The sequence below is a fragment of the Peromyscus eremicus genome, chromosome 17 (assembly GCF_949786415.1).
Source record: "Peromyscus eremicus chromosome 17, PerEre_H2_v1, whole genome shotgun sequence".
NCBI classification, from domain to species: Eukaryota; Metazoa; Chordata; class Mammalia; order Rodentia; family Cricetidae; genus Peromyscus; species Peromyscus eremicus.
The window spans coordinates 14,947,386-14,965,604 of NC_081433.1; the positions used below are offsets into that span (position 1 = coordinate 14,947,386).

The window sequence follows — 18,219 nt, forward strand, 5'->3', positions numbered from 1 at the left end:
TTATTGCTGTCACTCAGAAAGGAAACCCTCCCCCCACAGATGACTGACAGGATAAATGAAGTGTGGCTCCACGCTGTAGTAATGCTCAGCAGCGACAGGGAACTGACGGCCACTCGTGTGCCAGCGTGGACGAGTGGCGAGGGCAGTGTGCTGAGTGAAAGAAGCCTTCTCAAATAGTTACTCATCTTGTGATTTCATCTAAAAGACTTCCTGAAAAACGCAAAACTGGAGGGCGGAAGATAAGACCAGTGGTTGTCTCAAGTAGGGCTGAGCAGAGGAGTAGATGGGGCTGTGGGGACTTCTTACATCCCCATTGTCGTGGTGCCTCTTCGCAAACTCAGAGTCATACACACACACAAAGGCAGCCTACTGTGTGTGAACTTTAAGACTAAGAAATTTTATGGGGCTGGAGAGATGGCTCAGCATATGAGAGCATGTCTGCTCTTCCAGAGGATCCACGTTCAATTTGTATTTGAGGCCCAGCACCCACCTTGAGCAGCTCACAAGTGCCTATAACTCCAGTTCCAGGGGAATCCAGTGCCTCTGGCCTCTGCAGACACTGCATTCACATATAATATAATATAATATTATAATATAATATAATATAATATAATATAATATAATATAATATAATATAATATAATGAAGGAGCTGGAGAGAGAGCTCAGAGGCTTAGAGTACTGGCGTTGTTGCAGAAGACAAAGGTTTGGTTCCCAGCACCCACAAGGCAGCTCACAACTGTCTGTAAACAGTTCCAGAGGCTATGACCCCAGCTTCTTGTTTCTTTTCGAGTAAATGGGATCTCCTTGTTCCTTTTGAGGAAAAAAAGTCTTACTTGTTTTATAGAATCTGATTTGATAAAAGAAATCTGAGACCAATAATGTATTGACCAGGAAAAAAGAACAAATGTATTAGATTAATATATTGAAAGACAATAATAATAATAATAAACATTTCAGTAACTCTAAGGCTAGTCTGTCTAAAAGGGTTATAGATTTATAGAATGTCAGCCCTGGGAGAAGCCTGAGCAATCAAATTTAACTGTCTTTTGTTGGTTTTGGATGTAGTAGTAAGGCAGGCGTAAGTACCCATCATTTACTTAATTTGAGCTGGTGGTGGTGGCGCACACCTTTAATCCCAGGACTCGGGCAGCAGAGGCAGGTGGATCACTGAGTTTGAGGCCAGCCTGGTCTACAGAGTGAGTTCCAGGACAGCCAGGGCTACACAGAGAAGCCCTGTCTTGAAAAAAAAACAAAACAAAACAAAACAAAAAAAACTATATATGTGTAAAGAGATATGTTCACATTTTAATATTTACTATTAATATTTTTAATATTTATTTTTAAAAGAAAAAGAATGCATTTCCAAAATCTGTACTTCCTTCCTTCCTTGTTTTCTCTAGGCAAATTAGAAAAGGAGAGGGCCTTATCGCGCACTTCTGACGAAAGCCTGAGTAAAGCCCAGGAGGTGGAGTCTCCCTTTAAGGAGCTCCCTGGTGCCAAAGCCAGTGACGACAGTGCTGTGCCCCTCACCAGCCCGGCTGGCGAGGCCGTGGGGCCCTCAGAAGGCACGTCAACAGGGAACCACCCCCGGACAGCCTATGGTAAGGCTAACTTGGAGAGCTTGGGTACAACACGGGAAGACCTCAGGAGGTAGCCAGCCAGGCCCAACATGGGTACAAAAGTGTCCCCAAATTTCATGTTGTACTGTTTTGATGGACAGGGACCTAACCCAGAGCCGTGTGCATGCTGAGCGTGTGATTTTTCCACTGAGTGCCATCCCCCTGCCCCAGCCCTGAATAAGCATCTCCTAAATTATTTTCAGGTCGGGCACTTTCCATGACTCATGGCTCCGCAAAGTCGCCCATCTCTAACGGCACGTTCGGCTTCGAAGGCCACATGAGAAACGACGGCCATGTTTATCACACTGTACACAAAGACTCGGGGCTCTACAAAGACTTGCTGCACAGAATCCACGGAGACAAAGGCTCCGAGGAGAAGCCCGCTCAGGAGAGCAACTACAGGCTGCTTCGGCGGAACAACAGCTACACCTGCTACACGGCGGCCATCTGCGGCATGCCGGTGCACACCACCTTCAGGGCCGCAGACGCCTCCTCCGCCCCCGAGGACAGCGAGAAGCTGGTGGGCGACGCGGTGGCCTACTCCAAGAAGAGGCTCCGCTACGACAGCTACTCCAGCTACTGCAATGCGGTCGCCGAGGCCGAGATCGAGGCCGAAGAGGGGGGCGTGGAAATGAGGCTGGCCTCTGAGCTGGGGGATCCCGACCAGCCTCACGAGGACCCCACGGAGGAAGAGAAGGAGGAGAAGGACACCGCAGAGGTCCACCTGCTGTTCCACTTCCTGCAAGTCCTCACTGCCTGCTTTGGGTCCTTTGCTCATGGTGGCAATGATGTGAGGTGCATATCTTTATTCGTTTAACAGATATACAGTAAGGGTCGGTCTGCTCCATGCTGGGATACAGAAGTCCCTGCCACTGGGCAGACGGGAGCACAGACAGTAAGCACGCATATAAGTACCCAGGATGCACCAGAGAGTAGAAAGGGGGTCACAGTGATAAATCAGCTAGCTGCATGGGGAGGCTCCCTGAGCAGGGTCTGAACGAGGTGAGGGAACCGGCCATGTGACCCGGGCAGGAAGAGCAAAGAGGAGAGGCAGAGGGTGCAGTGGAGCCTGCCTGGACTACTCTGCAAAGAGCAGGAGACCTTGGACAAGGCAAAGTGGAGACTGTGAATCAAGTCATGGTACAGTCATGGAGAAACGTGAAGGAATTGTGTTCCGCTAGGCAAGGTAGTGTGCAGCTGAGTCCTGACTGCTCTGCAGGCTGAGGCAGGGTGTTTGCTTGACCCCAGGAAGTCAGGACTAGCCTGGGCTAGACAGCCAGACCCTGTCTTAAAAATGAGTTGTCCAGGGGCTGGGGGGATGGCTCAGCAGTTAAGAGCAATTGACGCTCTTGCAGAGGACCCGAGTTCAATTCCCACCACCTGTGTGGTGGCTCACAACCATCCTTAATTCCAGTTGCAGGGGATCCGGTGCTCTCTTCTGGCCCACATGGTCACCAGGCATGCACAGGGTGCACAGACATACATATCAAGAAAAATATACACTTAAAATAAATAAGTCCTTTTAAATCTTTAAGGAAGGAAGTTTTCGGAAGAAGGAAGTTTTCACTCTGAGAGAAGAGGGAGCCACCAGAAGGGCTGACAGGCTAATGGACGATGCATTTAACAGGATCCCTCTGGCTTATTCTGTGACTGTGCTGAGGGGATGGGAGAGCAGTTAAGATGTTACTAACAATGATCCAAGAAGAAACAGCAAGCCCTGGAGCAGAGAGATGGTACTGTAGCCAGGGTCTGGATGTATTATTTTGAATGTGGGACCAGTGGAATTGATAACCAGTTAAGACCAGTGGTTCTCAACTTTTCTAAGGCTGTGACCCTTTAATACAGTTCCTCATGTTGTAGTCACCCCCCCAACATAAAATTATTTTCATTGCTACTTCATCACTCTACTTCTGCTACTGTTATGAATTGTAATGTAGATATCTGATTGCAGATGGTCTTAGGCCTGTGAAAGACTCACGGGTTGAGAACTGCTAAATTAGACACAGGTCTGAAGGAAGGAAACCTAGCCCAACGATTTGGGCTCTTTAACAAATCAGAGGATGATCTGCCATGCTGGGAAGTACGACCCAGAAAGGCTGCTTTGGGGCTAAGGAGTTAAGAGTTCAGATTAGATATAAACCTGAAGATACCTGTAACATCTAAATGACAGCCATGTTAGCAGCCACGGGGGTGTGTCTGCACTCAGGAACGATCAGGCTGGGTACAGATGAGGGAGTGCCTGTGCCCAAAAGGCAGAGGAGCTGGGTAGAAATCCTGGGAGTGAAGGAAGGGAAGAAGCAGCGTGGATACCCGGAGCCCTGTAGCTTCATGGAGTGAGATGGGAGACAGCGGCTCTTCATGAATATTCAGCAGGAGTCCACTCTTCATGAATATTCAGCAGGAGTCCACTCTTCGTGGATATTAGCAGGAGTCCACTCTTCGTGGATATTAGCAGGAGTCCACTCTTCGTGGATATTAGCAGGAGTCCACTCTTCGTGGATATTTAGCAGGAGTCCACTCTTCGTGGATATTAGCAGGAGTCCACTCTTTGTGGATATTAGCAGGAGTCCACTCTTTGTGGATATTAGCAGGAGTCCACTCTTCGTGGATATTAGCAGGAGTCTACTCTTTGTGGATATTAGCAGGAGTCCACTCTTCATGAATATTCAGCAGGAGTCCACTCTTCGTGGATATTTAGCAGGAGTCCACTGTTTGTGGATATTAGCAGGAGTCCACTCTTTGTGGATATTAGCAGGAATCCACTCTTTGTGGATATTTAGCAGGAGTCCACTCTTTGTGGATATTAGCAGGAGTCCACTCTTTGTGGATATTTAGCAGTCACTGGATCGTATCCTCGCCTTTTAAGTCTTTTCTCTGTTCATTTTTAAAAGTTTGACGTCAAAGATGTTTCAAAACATCAAACAAAAGATTGAGTACCTGCTGTTGTATACCTTATACCTGTGTGTAACGTTTCCATGTCTAGAAAGATGAATGAATAAGAGGATCGGCATATTGCTGAGAGGAAATGTTGCATACGTAACCTCTTTGGTATGGGGCTGGAGTTCAGTGAACCTTGCTTGCCTAGAATGTGGGGAGCCATTCTGTACAACATTCTATAGCAACATTGCATTTAACAACAACAGCCTTGCTGCTGCGCTTTTATCCCCTATAAGGTAGGCAAGACAGTGCCTCCCTTGGAAGATGATATGGCCCAGTGGCACGTGGTCCCCATCTATTACTTGTCACTGCCCCCAGAAACACCAGTGACGCCATATCAATGCAATGACATTGGAGTATCCTATGACATGGACAAGAGTGTTCTGGGACTGCTGCCTTTTGGGAGGCCTGCCCTGGTAGACCACTGCCTTGGAGGGCCTCTAGTGAAGGGGTCATCATCGTCATCTGAGGGTCTTTCCAGAAGGGCCGTGTGGCAGGGGACAGAATGAGGAACTACTTTCCTCCACTGGTCTCTTGTGAGAAGGGATAGGGAAAGGCCCTGTTAGCTTTCAGCTGGCACTTGTCTGATAATGCTCACATGCAGCTTCCAGTGTAAAAACAGTGTGAGCCTCTAGGAGGTCAAACTCTCACTAGAGAGCTCAGAAAAACATAGGCATGGAAAGTACTATTCCCACAACAGTAACTCTTAAGATGACAGAGTCCAGAGCAGTTGCTAACAACTCGGGGACTGTCTCAGGCTTTTAAACTGTGTCATCTGATAAAAAGCCAGATTCTAGAAATAATAATCTGACAACAGAGTCACCTGGGGAAAGGTTTATGAGGTACCTGCCAGGACTCAGTACGAAACCGTTTGCAGTTTACCGTCATCCTTGTGAGACCAACTCTGAGCTAGGTGAGTGGTGTTTTTAAAGGTGGACCCAAAGCTAAGAAATGTGAAGTGACGTGCCCAGTATCACACAGCTAGAGCAGAGCTGACTTGGAAGCCTCTCCATGCTGACCCTCAAGCCACACTCTGTCTACACAGCTGTGCCAACCAGGGTGGGACTAGATCTGGAGGGACCACTAAAAACCCGTATGTCAAAACTCTGACCATGCTGTGTACACGGGGGACATGGACCTGGGGGACAGTAGAGTCCAGGGGAGAGGACAAGCATGTCTAAGCAGCCTCCACCTGCAGCACGGCGGCCATGGCATTCTCGTGTGACAGAGAGACAGTGCCCGACTTCCAGGCCAGTTGTAAGAATCCGTGCCCGCCATGTGAGGACTGACTCATCTGTTCAAGCTAGGAGCTAGAGGCAGGAGCAGTGGAGACGGCAGTGGAAATGGAAAGGCATTTGAGAAAAAAGGAAAGAGAAAAAGAACTTGGTTGTTGGCCGTGTGGTGGCAGCGATGCACAGCTTTAATCCCAGAACTCAGGAGACAGAGGCAGAGGCAGGCGGCTCTGAGTTCAAGGCCAGCCTGGTCCAGGACAGCTAAGGCTACGCAAAGAAACCCTGTCTCGAAAAATCAAAATAATAATAACAACTTGGTCATTGTATTTACTCCGCATGATTTTTTAAGTGCCTTTTCACAACCAGGTAATTATACTTACTCTGTTTAACTCTACCTAAAATGGTCAAGATGGCCAATTTTCTGATATGTTGTTTATATCAGTAAGTCATGTTATCCCCCTAGATTCCATGAGTAAGCTACAATGCAGTGAGATTTAGCTAATTTTCAAACTGAGAAGTCACTATGTGGTGTGTATAGGGCCATGCCTGTGTATAACTAACCTCCCTCCCCGCTCCCCTCCCTCTTTTTAACCAGCAATGCGATCGGTCCCCTCGTGGCTTTGTGGCTGATCTACGAACAAGGTGCAGTTATGCAAGAAGCCGCGACCCCGGTCTGGCTGCTGTTTTACGGAGGAGTTGGGATTTGCACAGGTCTCTGGGTTTGGGGGAGAAGAGTGATCCAGACCATGGGGAAGGACCTCACTCCAATCACACCGTCCAGGTGAGGCCTGTATATTACGATCAATCCACGTGAGCCTGTTAAAGTGGTAACAGAATTTATTAAGATATAAATTGAGGAAATACACTCACAATTACAGAATGGAGTATATAGCAGAAGTCTTCCTCTGATCCGACCGGGAGGGAAACCACCTCGCAAGCAGGAGCAGGGAGAAGGTGCATGTGACTCTTCTCCAACCCCTTATAAGAGGTCACATACAATGGCAGGAAGCACTGCCTCCTTTGGGCCATATAGCCCAAGGTCATGGGTGGAGCAAATACTACTACACCTGTACAGGTTAGGTCTGCAGACAGGGCTTTGAGGTAGGGCCCACTGCAGAGTCAACATATCAGAGCTTTCTTGTCTTAGTTAGCATTTCTATTGCTGTGAAGAGACACCATGACCATGGCAACTCTTATAAAGGAAAACATTTCACTGAGGTGGTGGCTCACAGTTTCAGAGGTTCAGTCCATTATCATCATGGCAGCGTGCAGGCAGACATGGTGCAGGCTACATCTTGATCTGCAGGTAACAGGAAGTGGACTGTGACACTGGGAGCAGCTTGAGCATAGGAGACCTCAAAGCCCGCCCCTACAGTGACACACTTCTTCCAACAAGACCACACCCACCCCAACAAAGCCACACCTCCTGATAGTGCCACTCCCTACGAGCTTATGGGGGCCAGTTACACTCAGACTACCACATGTCTTGCGCTGCTCTTCTGTAGTGATAATCACAGTAAGAAAGGGCAGAGGGACCCCTCCGTACCTCACTCTCCACCAATCAGCCCCTTCCTCACCATAACCCCCCTGCTGCCATCTACACTGGCACTAGGATGGAGGCAGGAAGACCCTTAAGCAGAGCAGCAGGGAGAACTAGGAGACTGCTGTAGTTCCTGATCTATCCAGATGTTCTCATGCCATGTGAGGTCCAGAGAGCAAGCACAGAACACAGGTGCCAGCTGGAGCCCGAGGCCTGCTTTTCTCCAGAACTCTCTAGCCACACCACTCTCCTGTGTCTTTTCTGTTAGTCGGCTCTCTGTTGCCAATATAAAACACCCGAGGTAAGCAGAGTAGACAGAGAAAAGGTTCGTTGTGGCTCACACTTCTACAGGTCTTGGTCCAGTCTTGTCCTCATTCTTCAGGTGGATAGAAAAGTGCACATCATGGTGGGAGCCTGTTGTCACAGGGGAAAAAAAAACAAAACACCTCATAGCCAAGAAGCAAAAGCAACCATCAGAAAGGCCAGAGTTGTATCCCCTCAAGGATATGCCCCAGTGACCAGACACCCCATTATGTCACTCTCAATAGCAGCAGCCTAGGGACCAGGCCTTTGGCATGGGTCTCGGGGGGGACAGAAACTCCAAAACATGGTACCCACCTTTCCCCCAAATTTTCAAGCCCTGAGATCTCACCTGTACCCCAGGATTTGGGGGCATGCACCTCTGCCATCCTCGGTGGGGTCTGAAGTGTCACAGTCATTCTGCTGTAGAGTCTTTGGATGTATTGCAGGTTAAATAACCTCAGCTTACAGAGGACAACTAAAACTCAGAACTCTCAGTTGTAGGAAATCTTTTTTTCCTCTGTTTCTTTTTAAAACATATTAGGGGGTTTCTGTTTCCTTTTGTTTCTGGTTTTCAGTTCCCCATCCTTAAAATCCATTTTAACAAGAGATTGTCTTAGAAGACGGAATTGAAGAAAAATTGGTCACCTGAAGGTTCCTTTTTTGTAGTAAGTTCACACTTTCAAGATGAGAACCTAGTCGTTCTGTGCCCCTTTAGGAACGAGCAATTTATCGTCTTAGCGCGCAGCAGGAATTTCTGACCCAGTTCCACACTTCAGATTGGAAAACATGTTAGGAAAACAAGGTCACTGGATGTCAGCTGAACAGCCCAGAGCCCTGCTGTGAGCAACAGTGTCTTGTTCTCCTCATGGTCATCTGGCTCAGGCAGCAGTCCATAACCAGCTTACAGAATGTTCTGGCAAGGCTTCTGCAGCCACAGGGTGTCGGCAAGGCCACACAAAGAGCTCCTGTGACGTTGTCTTCCTGTTGCCCCCACAGTGGCTTCACTATTGAGCTGGCCTCTGCCTTCACCGTGGTGATCGCCTCCAACATCGGGCTTCCCGTCAGCACCACACACTGCAAGGTAGGTCTCTGCCAGCCAGAGACTGCCGTTCCGAGGGGTGGCACATCGGTCCAGCGGCACCAAGTGATCTGAAAAAAGCTGCTATACTCTGCGTGGTTGCTGTGGGACTGCCTGCCGGGACTTTGTTGGATAGCGAGGAGGAGGAAGCAGGGGTGGTTGTTCCCCTAGAATGCCCCTCTCCTAATCCTTCCGCATCCCCGGCATGGCACCTGGTGCTGAGGCTTTGCTTTCTGGGCACCAGTGGGAGGGCTTCCGTTTGCCCTGTGCCCTTCACTGTTCCACCTAGATCTCCTTCTGAAGTCATGTGCACCAAGCATGTCTGTAGGTTCTCCAGAGATGCACCATTCAGTTCCTGCCACTGCATAGAACTGACCTTAGCAGTGGCACGAAACAGAAGTAGACCGACATTACGTCAGAGCAATTAGAAGATGTGGCTCCTTCTGGTTTGCCCCTTACATGGTGTTGAGAGTGACTCTGTTGCCTGAGAGTCGATTCCAAATGAGGGGCAGGAGCTAGCTCCTGGTGCTGCTGTGTGTGGTTCTCCGTCCTGTCATTCACAGCTGACAGCTGAGGAAATTCAGGCTCTCAGGACTGCTCAGAGGTCATACAGCTTACATACGATAGGACCAGGGATCAGCTCTTCAGCGAGTGTTCCATCCCTCCCAATTGTGGTCAGTTAGCATACATCACCATAACAACCAACTTGACTCCCATGTATGAGGCAGGTGCCCACTGGGCACTGTTGAAGTGCAGTGTGAATTTGACACCTTTGCTCATTGCAAGAACCTTTTGAGGAGAACACTGGCATTCCCCCAGTCTTGCAGATGTGGGAATTGAAGCACAGAAGGGTTAAGAAGCATTTCCCACCATGGGGCTAGCATGGTGCTCTGCCATCCCTAGTACAAGGGGGGAAGGTAAGGAAAGATTGGCAGCCCCATTCGGCATCTGAGACTGCTCGGTCTCGGTTGTTTTTAAAATGATGAAAGGGTCTCATGATGCCTCTTAACTTAACGATAGACTGCGTACCTGTACAACAGAGGCCCAGAATTCAATCCCTGGTACGACAAAAAAATAAAATAAAAATTATCAAAAAAGCATGGGCTCACTGAAGTACTTCAAACAACACAAAGCTGTGTAGACTATAAAAAGTGACCATCTCCCCATTCATCACCTCATTTTAGCTCTGTGCTGTTCGGGACTGCTACTGAGGAAGCACCCTAAAATATGTGCTTTCCCAAGGAAAAGGCATTTAGCTTTTCACTTTTCTATTTTATTTATTGTGTGTGTGTGTGTGTGTGTGTGTGTGTGTGTGTACACGTACACACACAACACTCTTGTGGAGATCAAAGGACAACTTTCAGGATCTGCGCTCTCCTTCCGTCATGTAGGGCCCGGGGATTGAACTCGGTTTGTTAGCCTTAGAGGCAAGCACCTTTCCCTACCAAACCATCTCAGCTGCCCACTTTCCACCGTGTCGTAGGCAGACACAGTCACACCTGCCTGACTTTTCCAGCTGCTCAGACTCACCTATTAACCGTCTCCTCCGCACTAACGGAAAGTGCTACACCAGACAGTGTGATTTTGCTATACCATGAAACTCTAGAATGTAACTCACAGCCATAGTGGAAAACTCCTGCCTCCAGATTCTAACCTCTCTAAAAGGGGACTTGATTAGAGATCTGGGGGACAGTGAGAGCAATAGAGAACATGATTATCAAAGTGCCTTACATACGTGTGTATGGAAATGTCACAGTGCAACCCATTGTGTGCACATATATACAGACACTGGTTTTAAAGCTAAACTCTTAGGTCAGGCGTGGTAGTGCACACCTTCAATCCCAGTGCTCAGGAGGCAGAGGTGGGCAGAATCTCTTGAGTGTGAGGCCAGCCTGGTCTCTATAGCAAGTTTCAGGCCAGCCAGGGCACCTAGTGAGACCCTGTCTCAAAAAAAATTACTTAATGAATTAAAATAAAAATTAAACTTTCATTTTCATCTTAAAGTATAATTTTCCCAATATTTAGACCATAAGGACATTTTATTAAGAGATTTATATCTAATTTGCACAAGGCCTTAACAAAGACATATGTATGTTATTGTTATCCAAGTATCTATAGTAGTCACACAATTGGTTTTGTTTCCTTGGAATAATAAGCAGTATAAGGATAAGTTGTTGACATGAGTAGGTCCTTCACATGGGACCACAGTGAGATGTTAGGTGCAGACAGACCAGATGAAGCTCATAGAGTAAAACTGCTCATATCCAAGAGGAAAATACAAAAATCTAGAGCTTGATTATCAACAACAGCCAGTTAGAAAGTATAACGAACGGGAGGTGCACACACAGAGACTACAGAGTTGCAGGGGAGCAGAATGCTTTTACACTAATTCCAGTGAGAAACAGGGCTGTCGCCATGGCTCAGTGCGGAAAGGTACTTGCCACCGAGGCCGACAGCCTGAGCGCTAACCCTAAGACCCACGTGGTGGAATAAGAGCAATGAGTCCCCAGTGTGGGCCTCTGATCCCCACACACATGCTGTGGCATAAATGTAATATAAATACATATAAATATAATTTTAAAACTGTAGAAATGTAAGGAACGTACATGGAGAGGACCCAAGCTTACGCTGAAAGGTAGGAAGGAAGTTAGGGCATGCTGTTGATGGTAAAGAGTATCGTTAGATTCCTGAACGCTGCCCAGCAGAAGTATTCTTGGAACCTCACAGAATGAGGCTAGTTTCATAGCATAAATTATGAAAATATAAAATGACCTCCATAGAAAACTGATGAGGTTGCCGGGCGGTGGTGGCGCACGCCTTTAATCCCAGCACTCGGGAGGCAGAGCCAGGCAGATCTCTGTGAGTTCGAGGCCAGCCTGGGCTACCAAGTGAGTTCCAGGAAAAGGCGCAAAGCTACACAGAGAAACCCTGTCTCGAAAAACCAAAAAAAAAAAAAAAAGAAAAAAAAAAGAAAACTGATGAGGAAGAGTTCGGGGTACATGATACACATAATGATAACCAAAAGGTCAGTGTTGGTGAAGGGTCTCTCCTCGGTGTCTCACCTTTGAATATGATGTTTCTGCCGCTACAGGTGGGCTCAGTGGTAGCTGTGGGCTGGATACGCTCTCGGAAGGCTGTGGACTGGCACCTCTTCCGGAACATCTTTGTGGCCTGGTTTGTGACTGTCCCCGTGGCTGGATTATTCAGTGCTGCTATCATGGCTATCTTCATGTATGGAATCCTCCTGTCATAGGTGTGATTTTGTGTCTTCCAGCCGGTGCATGGCTGTCGGGATAGGCGAACATGGGCAGGTGTGTCCACACCTCTCCACCCCTACTCTTTTTGACACATACACACCCCTCCCACATACCTTCCAGATAACGGTTTCATCCACACACTGCTTACCCCGGCCACAGAAGTTCATCTTCCAGAATTAACCTAACTACTGTACATAGTAGTATATATCAAACTGATATTGTGATGACATGATGTGGTGCAGTTACTTATATTATATTGTGTACCTAGAATATGTAGCATTTATTTCAAACAAACTCAGAATGAAAGTGAAGAGTATTGCCCAGAATGCAATATTCTGCTAACTGTATATAATGATTTCAGCGCTGGCAAGTGTTAAAAACTTTTATTAAAGTGTAGGTTATGAAATCCTTTTTAAAATATACTGTAATATGAGTGAGATACAGTATACTTAATACAAACTTGGGCAAGTTCTCGGGCCCTTGTGTGATCGCATATGCTGAGACAGGTGTTCACAAGTGCTTTCCCTGAAGAATGTGTTCAGAAGCTGTGTATGAGTTACTGTGCAATGGATCACTATTGCTTTTGTAAATACTTAAACTGTAATTTTAATGCTCTGCTTCCCTTATACTTTACTGATTGGAGAATTTTAGAAAGTACCAAAGAAATAGGGGATAAATTGCCAGTATTATATCTTCATGTTGTGTGTTTCCCTTTCCACTGGCCACTGCAGTGAACCTGGTCCATCAGCCAGGCAAGCTCTTAACTCAGCCAGAGCAGTGTGTGTGGCTGGAAGCACCAGCCGCCCACCAGCAGCAGCCACACCACTGCCATCCCAGGTCCTGGGAAGCTCGTTCAGTGGCCTTTCACCATCACCAGCGTGGACAGCATACAGCAAGGGGGTGTATAGTTAAACACTACATACATATCAAGTCCAATTCCAGTGTCCCTCCCTGCTCTGCCCTGTAGCCTGAACCACGGAATTCTGGTCGCAGACATTAAAGCCAGAGAGGCTTTTGATGCGTCTGAATGCTGTGAACCTTGGGGCCGAGCGGGAAATATTAGAAAGGACGCTGGGCTTGGGGATCCGAGGCCTTTTCTATGTAGAGCATCTGAGGTCCTCCTGTAGAGCCACTGTTGTGTTCTGATGGTGAGAGACAGTGTGACTAAAACGTTAAGAGCCTGAAACCATGGAAATGCTGCTAATATTTTTATATTGACATACATTTTCACGGTACTTCATTGTAATTTTTTCATTAATCAACCATATTAAATTTATAATAAAAAAAGTGCCCCTCAAAATTTTACTTCTGAAGTTTTTTTCTTTCACGGTTTCCACAAAAATCAAAACTATGCAATCTGGCCACTTGCAGTTTTCAAATACTTGTTGTTGAACTTTCCTCTCTATCCTACCTTCTTCCGTGTTTGTACAGAACCGATACACAAAACTAGAAAGGGAAAGAATGACCCCACCCCTGTCTGCAGGCATCCCCACTGTGAACATCCTCATCCCCACCATGATGAAACTGTCTGACCAGAGATGTGTCTGATCAGGACAGTGGTAACGGGGAGGTCACGTTCCCGTGTGGAGCTCACGTTCCCGTGTGGAGCTCACCTGCTCGGCTCTTCATTCCTGTAGGCCCCCACGGGTCTCTTCTCAAGCTGGGAAGCTCAGAGTGAAACCTTTCATGTTTCACACCGCGGCAACAATGCTGCCACCTAGGAGCTGGATGGGTACCAGATGAGCACCACCATCCAGGTGTGATGCTTTCATCTCCACTACCAGAGCCGAAATCCTCTACTTTAAAATGGCACCTTGTTTCCTGCTTTTGATAGTCTGAGGAAACTCAGTCTCCCATCAAATTTATTGGTAAGAAAATAACAGCACAGGGCTGGAGAGAGGGTTCAGCAGTTGGGAGCACTGGGTGTTCTTCCAGAGGACCTGGGCTCATTTCCCAGCACCCATATGGCAGCCTACAACTACCTGTAACCTTATCTCCAGGGGATCCCACACCTTCACACAGACATACATGCAGGCAAAACACCAATGCACATAAAAGAAAAAGAAAGAAAGAAAAGAACAGCACAAGTGTAAGTAAGCACCATGCAGGCCACAAGGCCTGCCAGTCTCAGGCAGCAATCCCTGCCTCAAAAGGGCCACCTGAGCATCACAAAGCCCTAGCAGGCAGATGGCAAGGCTGATCCCAGGAGCGGAAGTGGGTGAGTGGGTGGGAGTGTCATGCCTCCCTAGCAATGTGAAAGGAGCCTGGCCCAGGACTCTCCCCCAAGCCTGTTATCTGACAAAGATGGCTACTTTGTATGTTGTCCAGGGAGAGGAGGGAAAGGTCTACTCCACCGGACTCCACCTTACAGCCAATGCCCAGGAGAGGTTCCTACATGTGATGAGGAGTAGTCAGGCCACACATAGGTTGTGGAAGCTCTCTCTGATCCAGAAGAGGGTGTTGCCATGTCCCCCAAGGGAAGGAATGCAGAGTCTCCAGGGAACTCCTAAGTCCCTGACATCTTTGTATGTGGTCAGACAAACTTCCCATGCAGAGGAAGGCTGCCTGGGGGACAAGAAAGCCAGGCTCAGAGGAGGGACATCATGTCTCATACTTCTTGTCTTACCTTTCCTGACAGCCTGAACCTCTAAGTATCTAAACACATTTGTATTCATTTTCAACAGGTCATTTTTAAATAAGTTCGCCCACCTCTTCGTCCTAAGTTAGAGTTCTCAAGCAACAGAAAATATGTAGTAAAATCCAACACTTAGGAGGCAGAGGCCAGCACCCTCTACATGGCAAGAGGCCAGATAAGGGATCACAACTGCCCTTCCTTAGGATTTAAAGTGTCATGTGAGGCCGGGCGGTGGTGGCGCACGCCTTTAATCCCAGCACTCGGGAGGCAGAGCCAGGTGGATCTCTGTGAGTTCGAGGCCAGCCTGGGTACCAAGTGAGTTCCAGGAGAGGCGCAAAGCTACACAGAGAAACCCTGTCTCGAAAAACCAAAAAAATAAATAAATAAATAAAGTGTCATGTGAAATTTGGATGCATCGGTGCTCTGTTGAGGCCTATTAAACTGCTTCTAGGTCAAAAGAATAGAATTGAGTTCCACCTTTGACCTGTCCCCAAATATCACATGTTGTTGTCTCCTATACGAGTTAATCAAGCTGGGCCTGTCAATCACCTGGCCAATCCTCCCTGCCCCAAAGCTGACTTTCCTGAAGACTTCCTAAGGAGATGGGAGGAATAATTATCCCCTCGAGAGATAGTGTCCCGCTCAGAAGTCCCTCTGCTAATGCAGGCACTTGCAGATCTTCTCTATTAAGCCTGACTACTTTCTGAGTTCTAACATCTTTCTCTTCTTTTTCGAGTACCAGATAAAGGCCTCATAAAATGGTTTGCAAGCTTCCTTCTGAGTCTATTTTAAGATTATTTTACGAGGAGTAAGAACCCATAAAAGAGAAGCCCAGTTTTGCCAGTGACATTACTACACCAGGGCACTTGGTTATACTAGATGTGAGGCAAGGAGCTGAGACAACAAGATTGTGGGAACTACTTTTTGCTTAGTGTTTCTGTAAACCTAAAACTACTAGAAAAATAAATACATCAGGAGCTGGAGACATGCATGACTCAGCTGCAGAGTCCTTACTGCTCTACTAGAGGACCAGGGTTTGCATCCCAGTATCTGCATTAGTCAGATAACAAAAGCCTGTAACTCCAGCTTCATGGGATCCAACACCCTCTGACTTCTAGACAGGTGCGCACGCGCGCGCGCGCGCGCGCGCGCACACACACACACACACACACACACTAAAAATAACTAAATCTTTTCAAGTCTATTTTAAGATCTTTATAACAAAATAAAGACAAAAATTTAGCTGGAGTCAGGCAGAGTGGCCACCAGCCTAGTGTACAATAGAGAATTCCAGGACAGCCAGCACTGCAGAGAGACCTTGTTTAAACAAAATAAAATTGGTTGTGGTGGTGGCATGGTAGCACACACCTTTAACCAGTGCTTGGGAAGCAGCGCCAGACCAGGCAGGTCTACACAGAAGCTCCAGGCCAGCCAAAAGTACATAGGAAGACTGTTTAAAAGAAAAAGAATTTAAACTCAGCAAGGTAAAGGAATACACAGGAGACCTGGGATAAAACTACAGGTGTTGAGCCGGGCGGTGGTGGCGCACGCCTTTAATCCCAGCACTCGGGAGGCAGAGCCAGGCGGATCTCTGTGAGTTCGAGGCCAGCCTGGGCTACCAAGTGAGTTCCAGGAAAGGCGCAAAGCTACACAGAGAAACCCTGTCTTGAAAAACCAAAAAAAAAAAAAAAAAAAAAAAAAAACTACAGGTGTTTAGGAACTTGGAAATGAAGGCCAAAAGAAAAGGGTGGTTGATTCTGTAAGTCTCTACAAAGGAAGCACATGAGATTAAATGAGTCTAAGAAATGTGTTTCAGACACAATGAAGGTGAGCAAGAGTTCTTATTGGGGACTGAAACCTACTTAAACAGCAAAAAGAATTTTGCCTAGGATAGGATGGAGAACTCCGTCATCTTTCCCAATTTACCATGTTTAAACCAAACCCTGAACTCAGAAATTTCAAACTACAAGGAGTAGAGGAAGAGGTGAGGAGGTCCAAGAAAATGGACTGAATGACCTAGAGCAGAAAGGACTAGGAAACCAGGTGTTTATCTTGGTTGGTACCACAGCGACACCTAGCGGGGTCAAGTTTAATTGTAACTATAACATCTTTTCAGACCCTTCAAACTGTATCAGGGAAATCACTTAACAAAATGTTAATTCTGTCATAGTTCAGAGTTGCACGCAATGCCAGGAGTTATCTTTGTGTCTTTGATGATCACAGAGGAGTATGGTTGCTTTTAGAAACCCTCTACTGAGAAGCCAAATCCAAGAAAGGCTTTAGTTTACCTTTCAGGTAACTAACATCCAGGACTACCAAGTGCCAAGTCAATGACTTGGCCACTGAAGGTAGAAAGACAAAGCCCTCTAGAGACCAAGAGGCTTTAGAAAGAAAATGCAAGGCTATTTTCACCCGAGCAGGAGCTCTGGGGGAAGCTGACCAGTGCGTGGGTGAGGTCAGAAAGGTTTGCAAAAAGGCAGAAATGTGACCCAAACTCCAAGCACTACATGGATATAGAAGGCAAGGATTCCGTTTGGGAAATGTAACTGTTAGTGCCTGCTCAATATCCAAGGAGAGAGTTCTGCCAGGCACTTTGAAACAAAGGTCTGGAGAGTTCAAGCAGAGTTCTTAGGTGAAGACAAGCAGCCACAAGGCACCTCACAACCATCTGCAACTCCGGTTCCAGGGGATCTAATCCCTCTTTCAACCTCTGTGGGCACCAGGCACGCATGTAGTGTAGACACATCCATACACATAAAGTATTTTGAAAATGGTAACACCAGTGAGAAACGTCCCATGGAAGCTTTGTGCATCCTTGGTGACTCCTCAAGGCAGAAACACTGACTCAAAGAGGCACTGCAGATAAATGCATGCACACTAGAAGGGGGGACTTTTTGCTCCCAGGCGCCAGACTCACAGCCTGTGGTAAAATCGAGAAATTAAGTCATCTTGAGAGGAAGACACAAAAGTAAAGCCTGCTGACCCTAGCCATGTCCTGAAAGAATCTCTGTAAACACAAAGTTACATAAATAGTGGCCCCAGGACTTGCATGGCTGTGCCATGACGGCATGATGAGAAGGTGTCACATGGCACTGGAAGCAGTGCCCAAGAGCCTGAGCCTAGGCTGCACCAGACAGAGCAGGAAAGGCAGAAACCATACCAACGGCTCTCCCTGGGATGCCTCTCCTGGCTCTTCTGACTACAGGAATCCAAGATGATTACAGTTATCACTGTGAGGTTTAAATGGGTCCTATCAACTGACCAGCAAGGTACCAGTATGTGAACCCATGTGCTCCCTGTCTACCTTGTGATGAGGGTTTTCTTCTCAGCATACAGTCCAGCCAACCACAATGCCACAAAATCACTGAATAAAGGCCGAAATTAAACCTTCCACATCCGTATTTGGATTACCTTATTAATATCTAAAATTTGGCTCTTTGGCTCTGCATGATCAATAATTTAAAAGAAACAACATAAGGGAAAAATACAATTATGTAGAAATTGCCTTCTCTACTTAAATTGAAGGCATGCATGCAACCAACTTGAACAGATAAAATAACTAAGGAATAAGCAGGTGTAGCTCATTGGTTCTTCCTGCCAGGCTGAATGCTGCTCC

General features: G+C 47.0%; 1 protein-coding gene across 1 annotated transcript in view; it reads left to right on the plus strand.

Moving 5' to 3' along the window:
• Window positions 1-13,273, plus strand: part of Slc20a2 (solute carrier family 20 member 2) — a 103,208-nt gene extending 89,935 nt beyond the window's left edge. The window contains exons 7-11 of the mRNA XM_059244938.1: window positions 1,403-1,603; window positions 1,825-2,416; window positions 6,386-6,571; window positions 8,630-8,714; window positions 11,803-13,273. Of these exons, the coding sequence (XP_059100921.1) occupies window positions 1,403-1,603; window positions 1,825-2,416; window positions 6,386-6,571; window positions 8,630-8,714; window positions 11,803-11,964 (1,226 nt within the window). The 3' untranslated portion in view covers window positions 11,965-13,273. The remainder of the gene's footprint in view (window positions 1-1,402; window positions 1,604-1,824; window positions 2,417-6,385; window positions 6,572-8,629; window positions 8,715-11,802) is intronic.
• The last annotated feature ends 4,946 nt before the right edge of the window (window positions 13,274-18,219 follow it).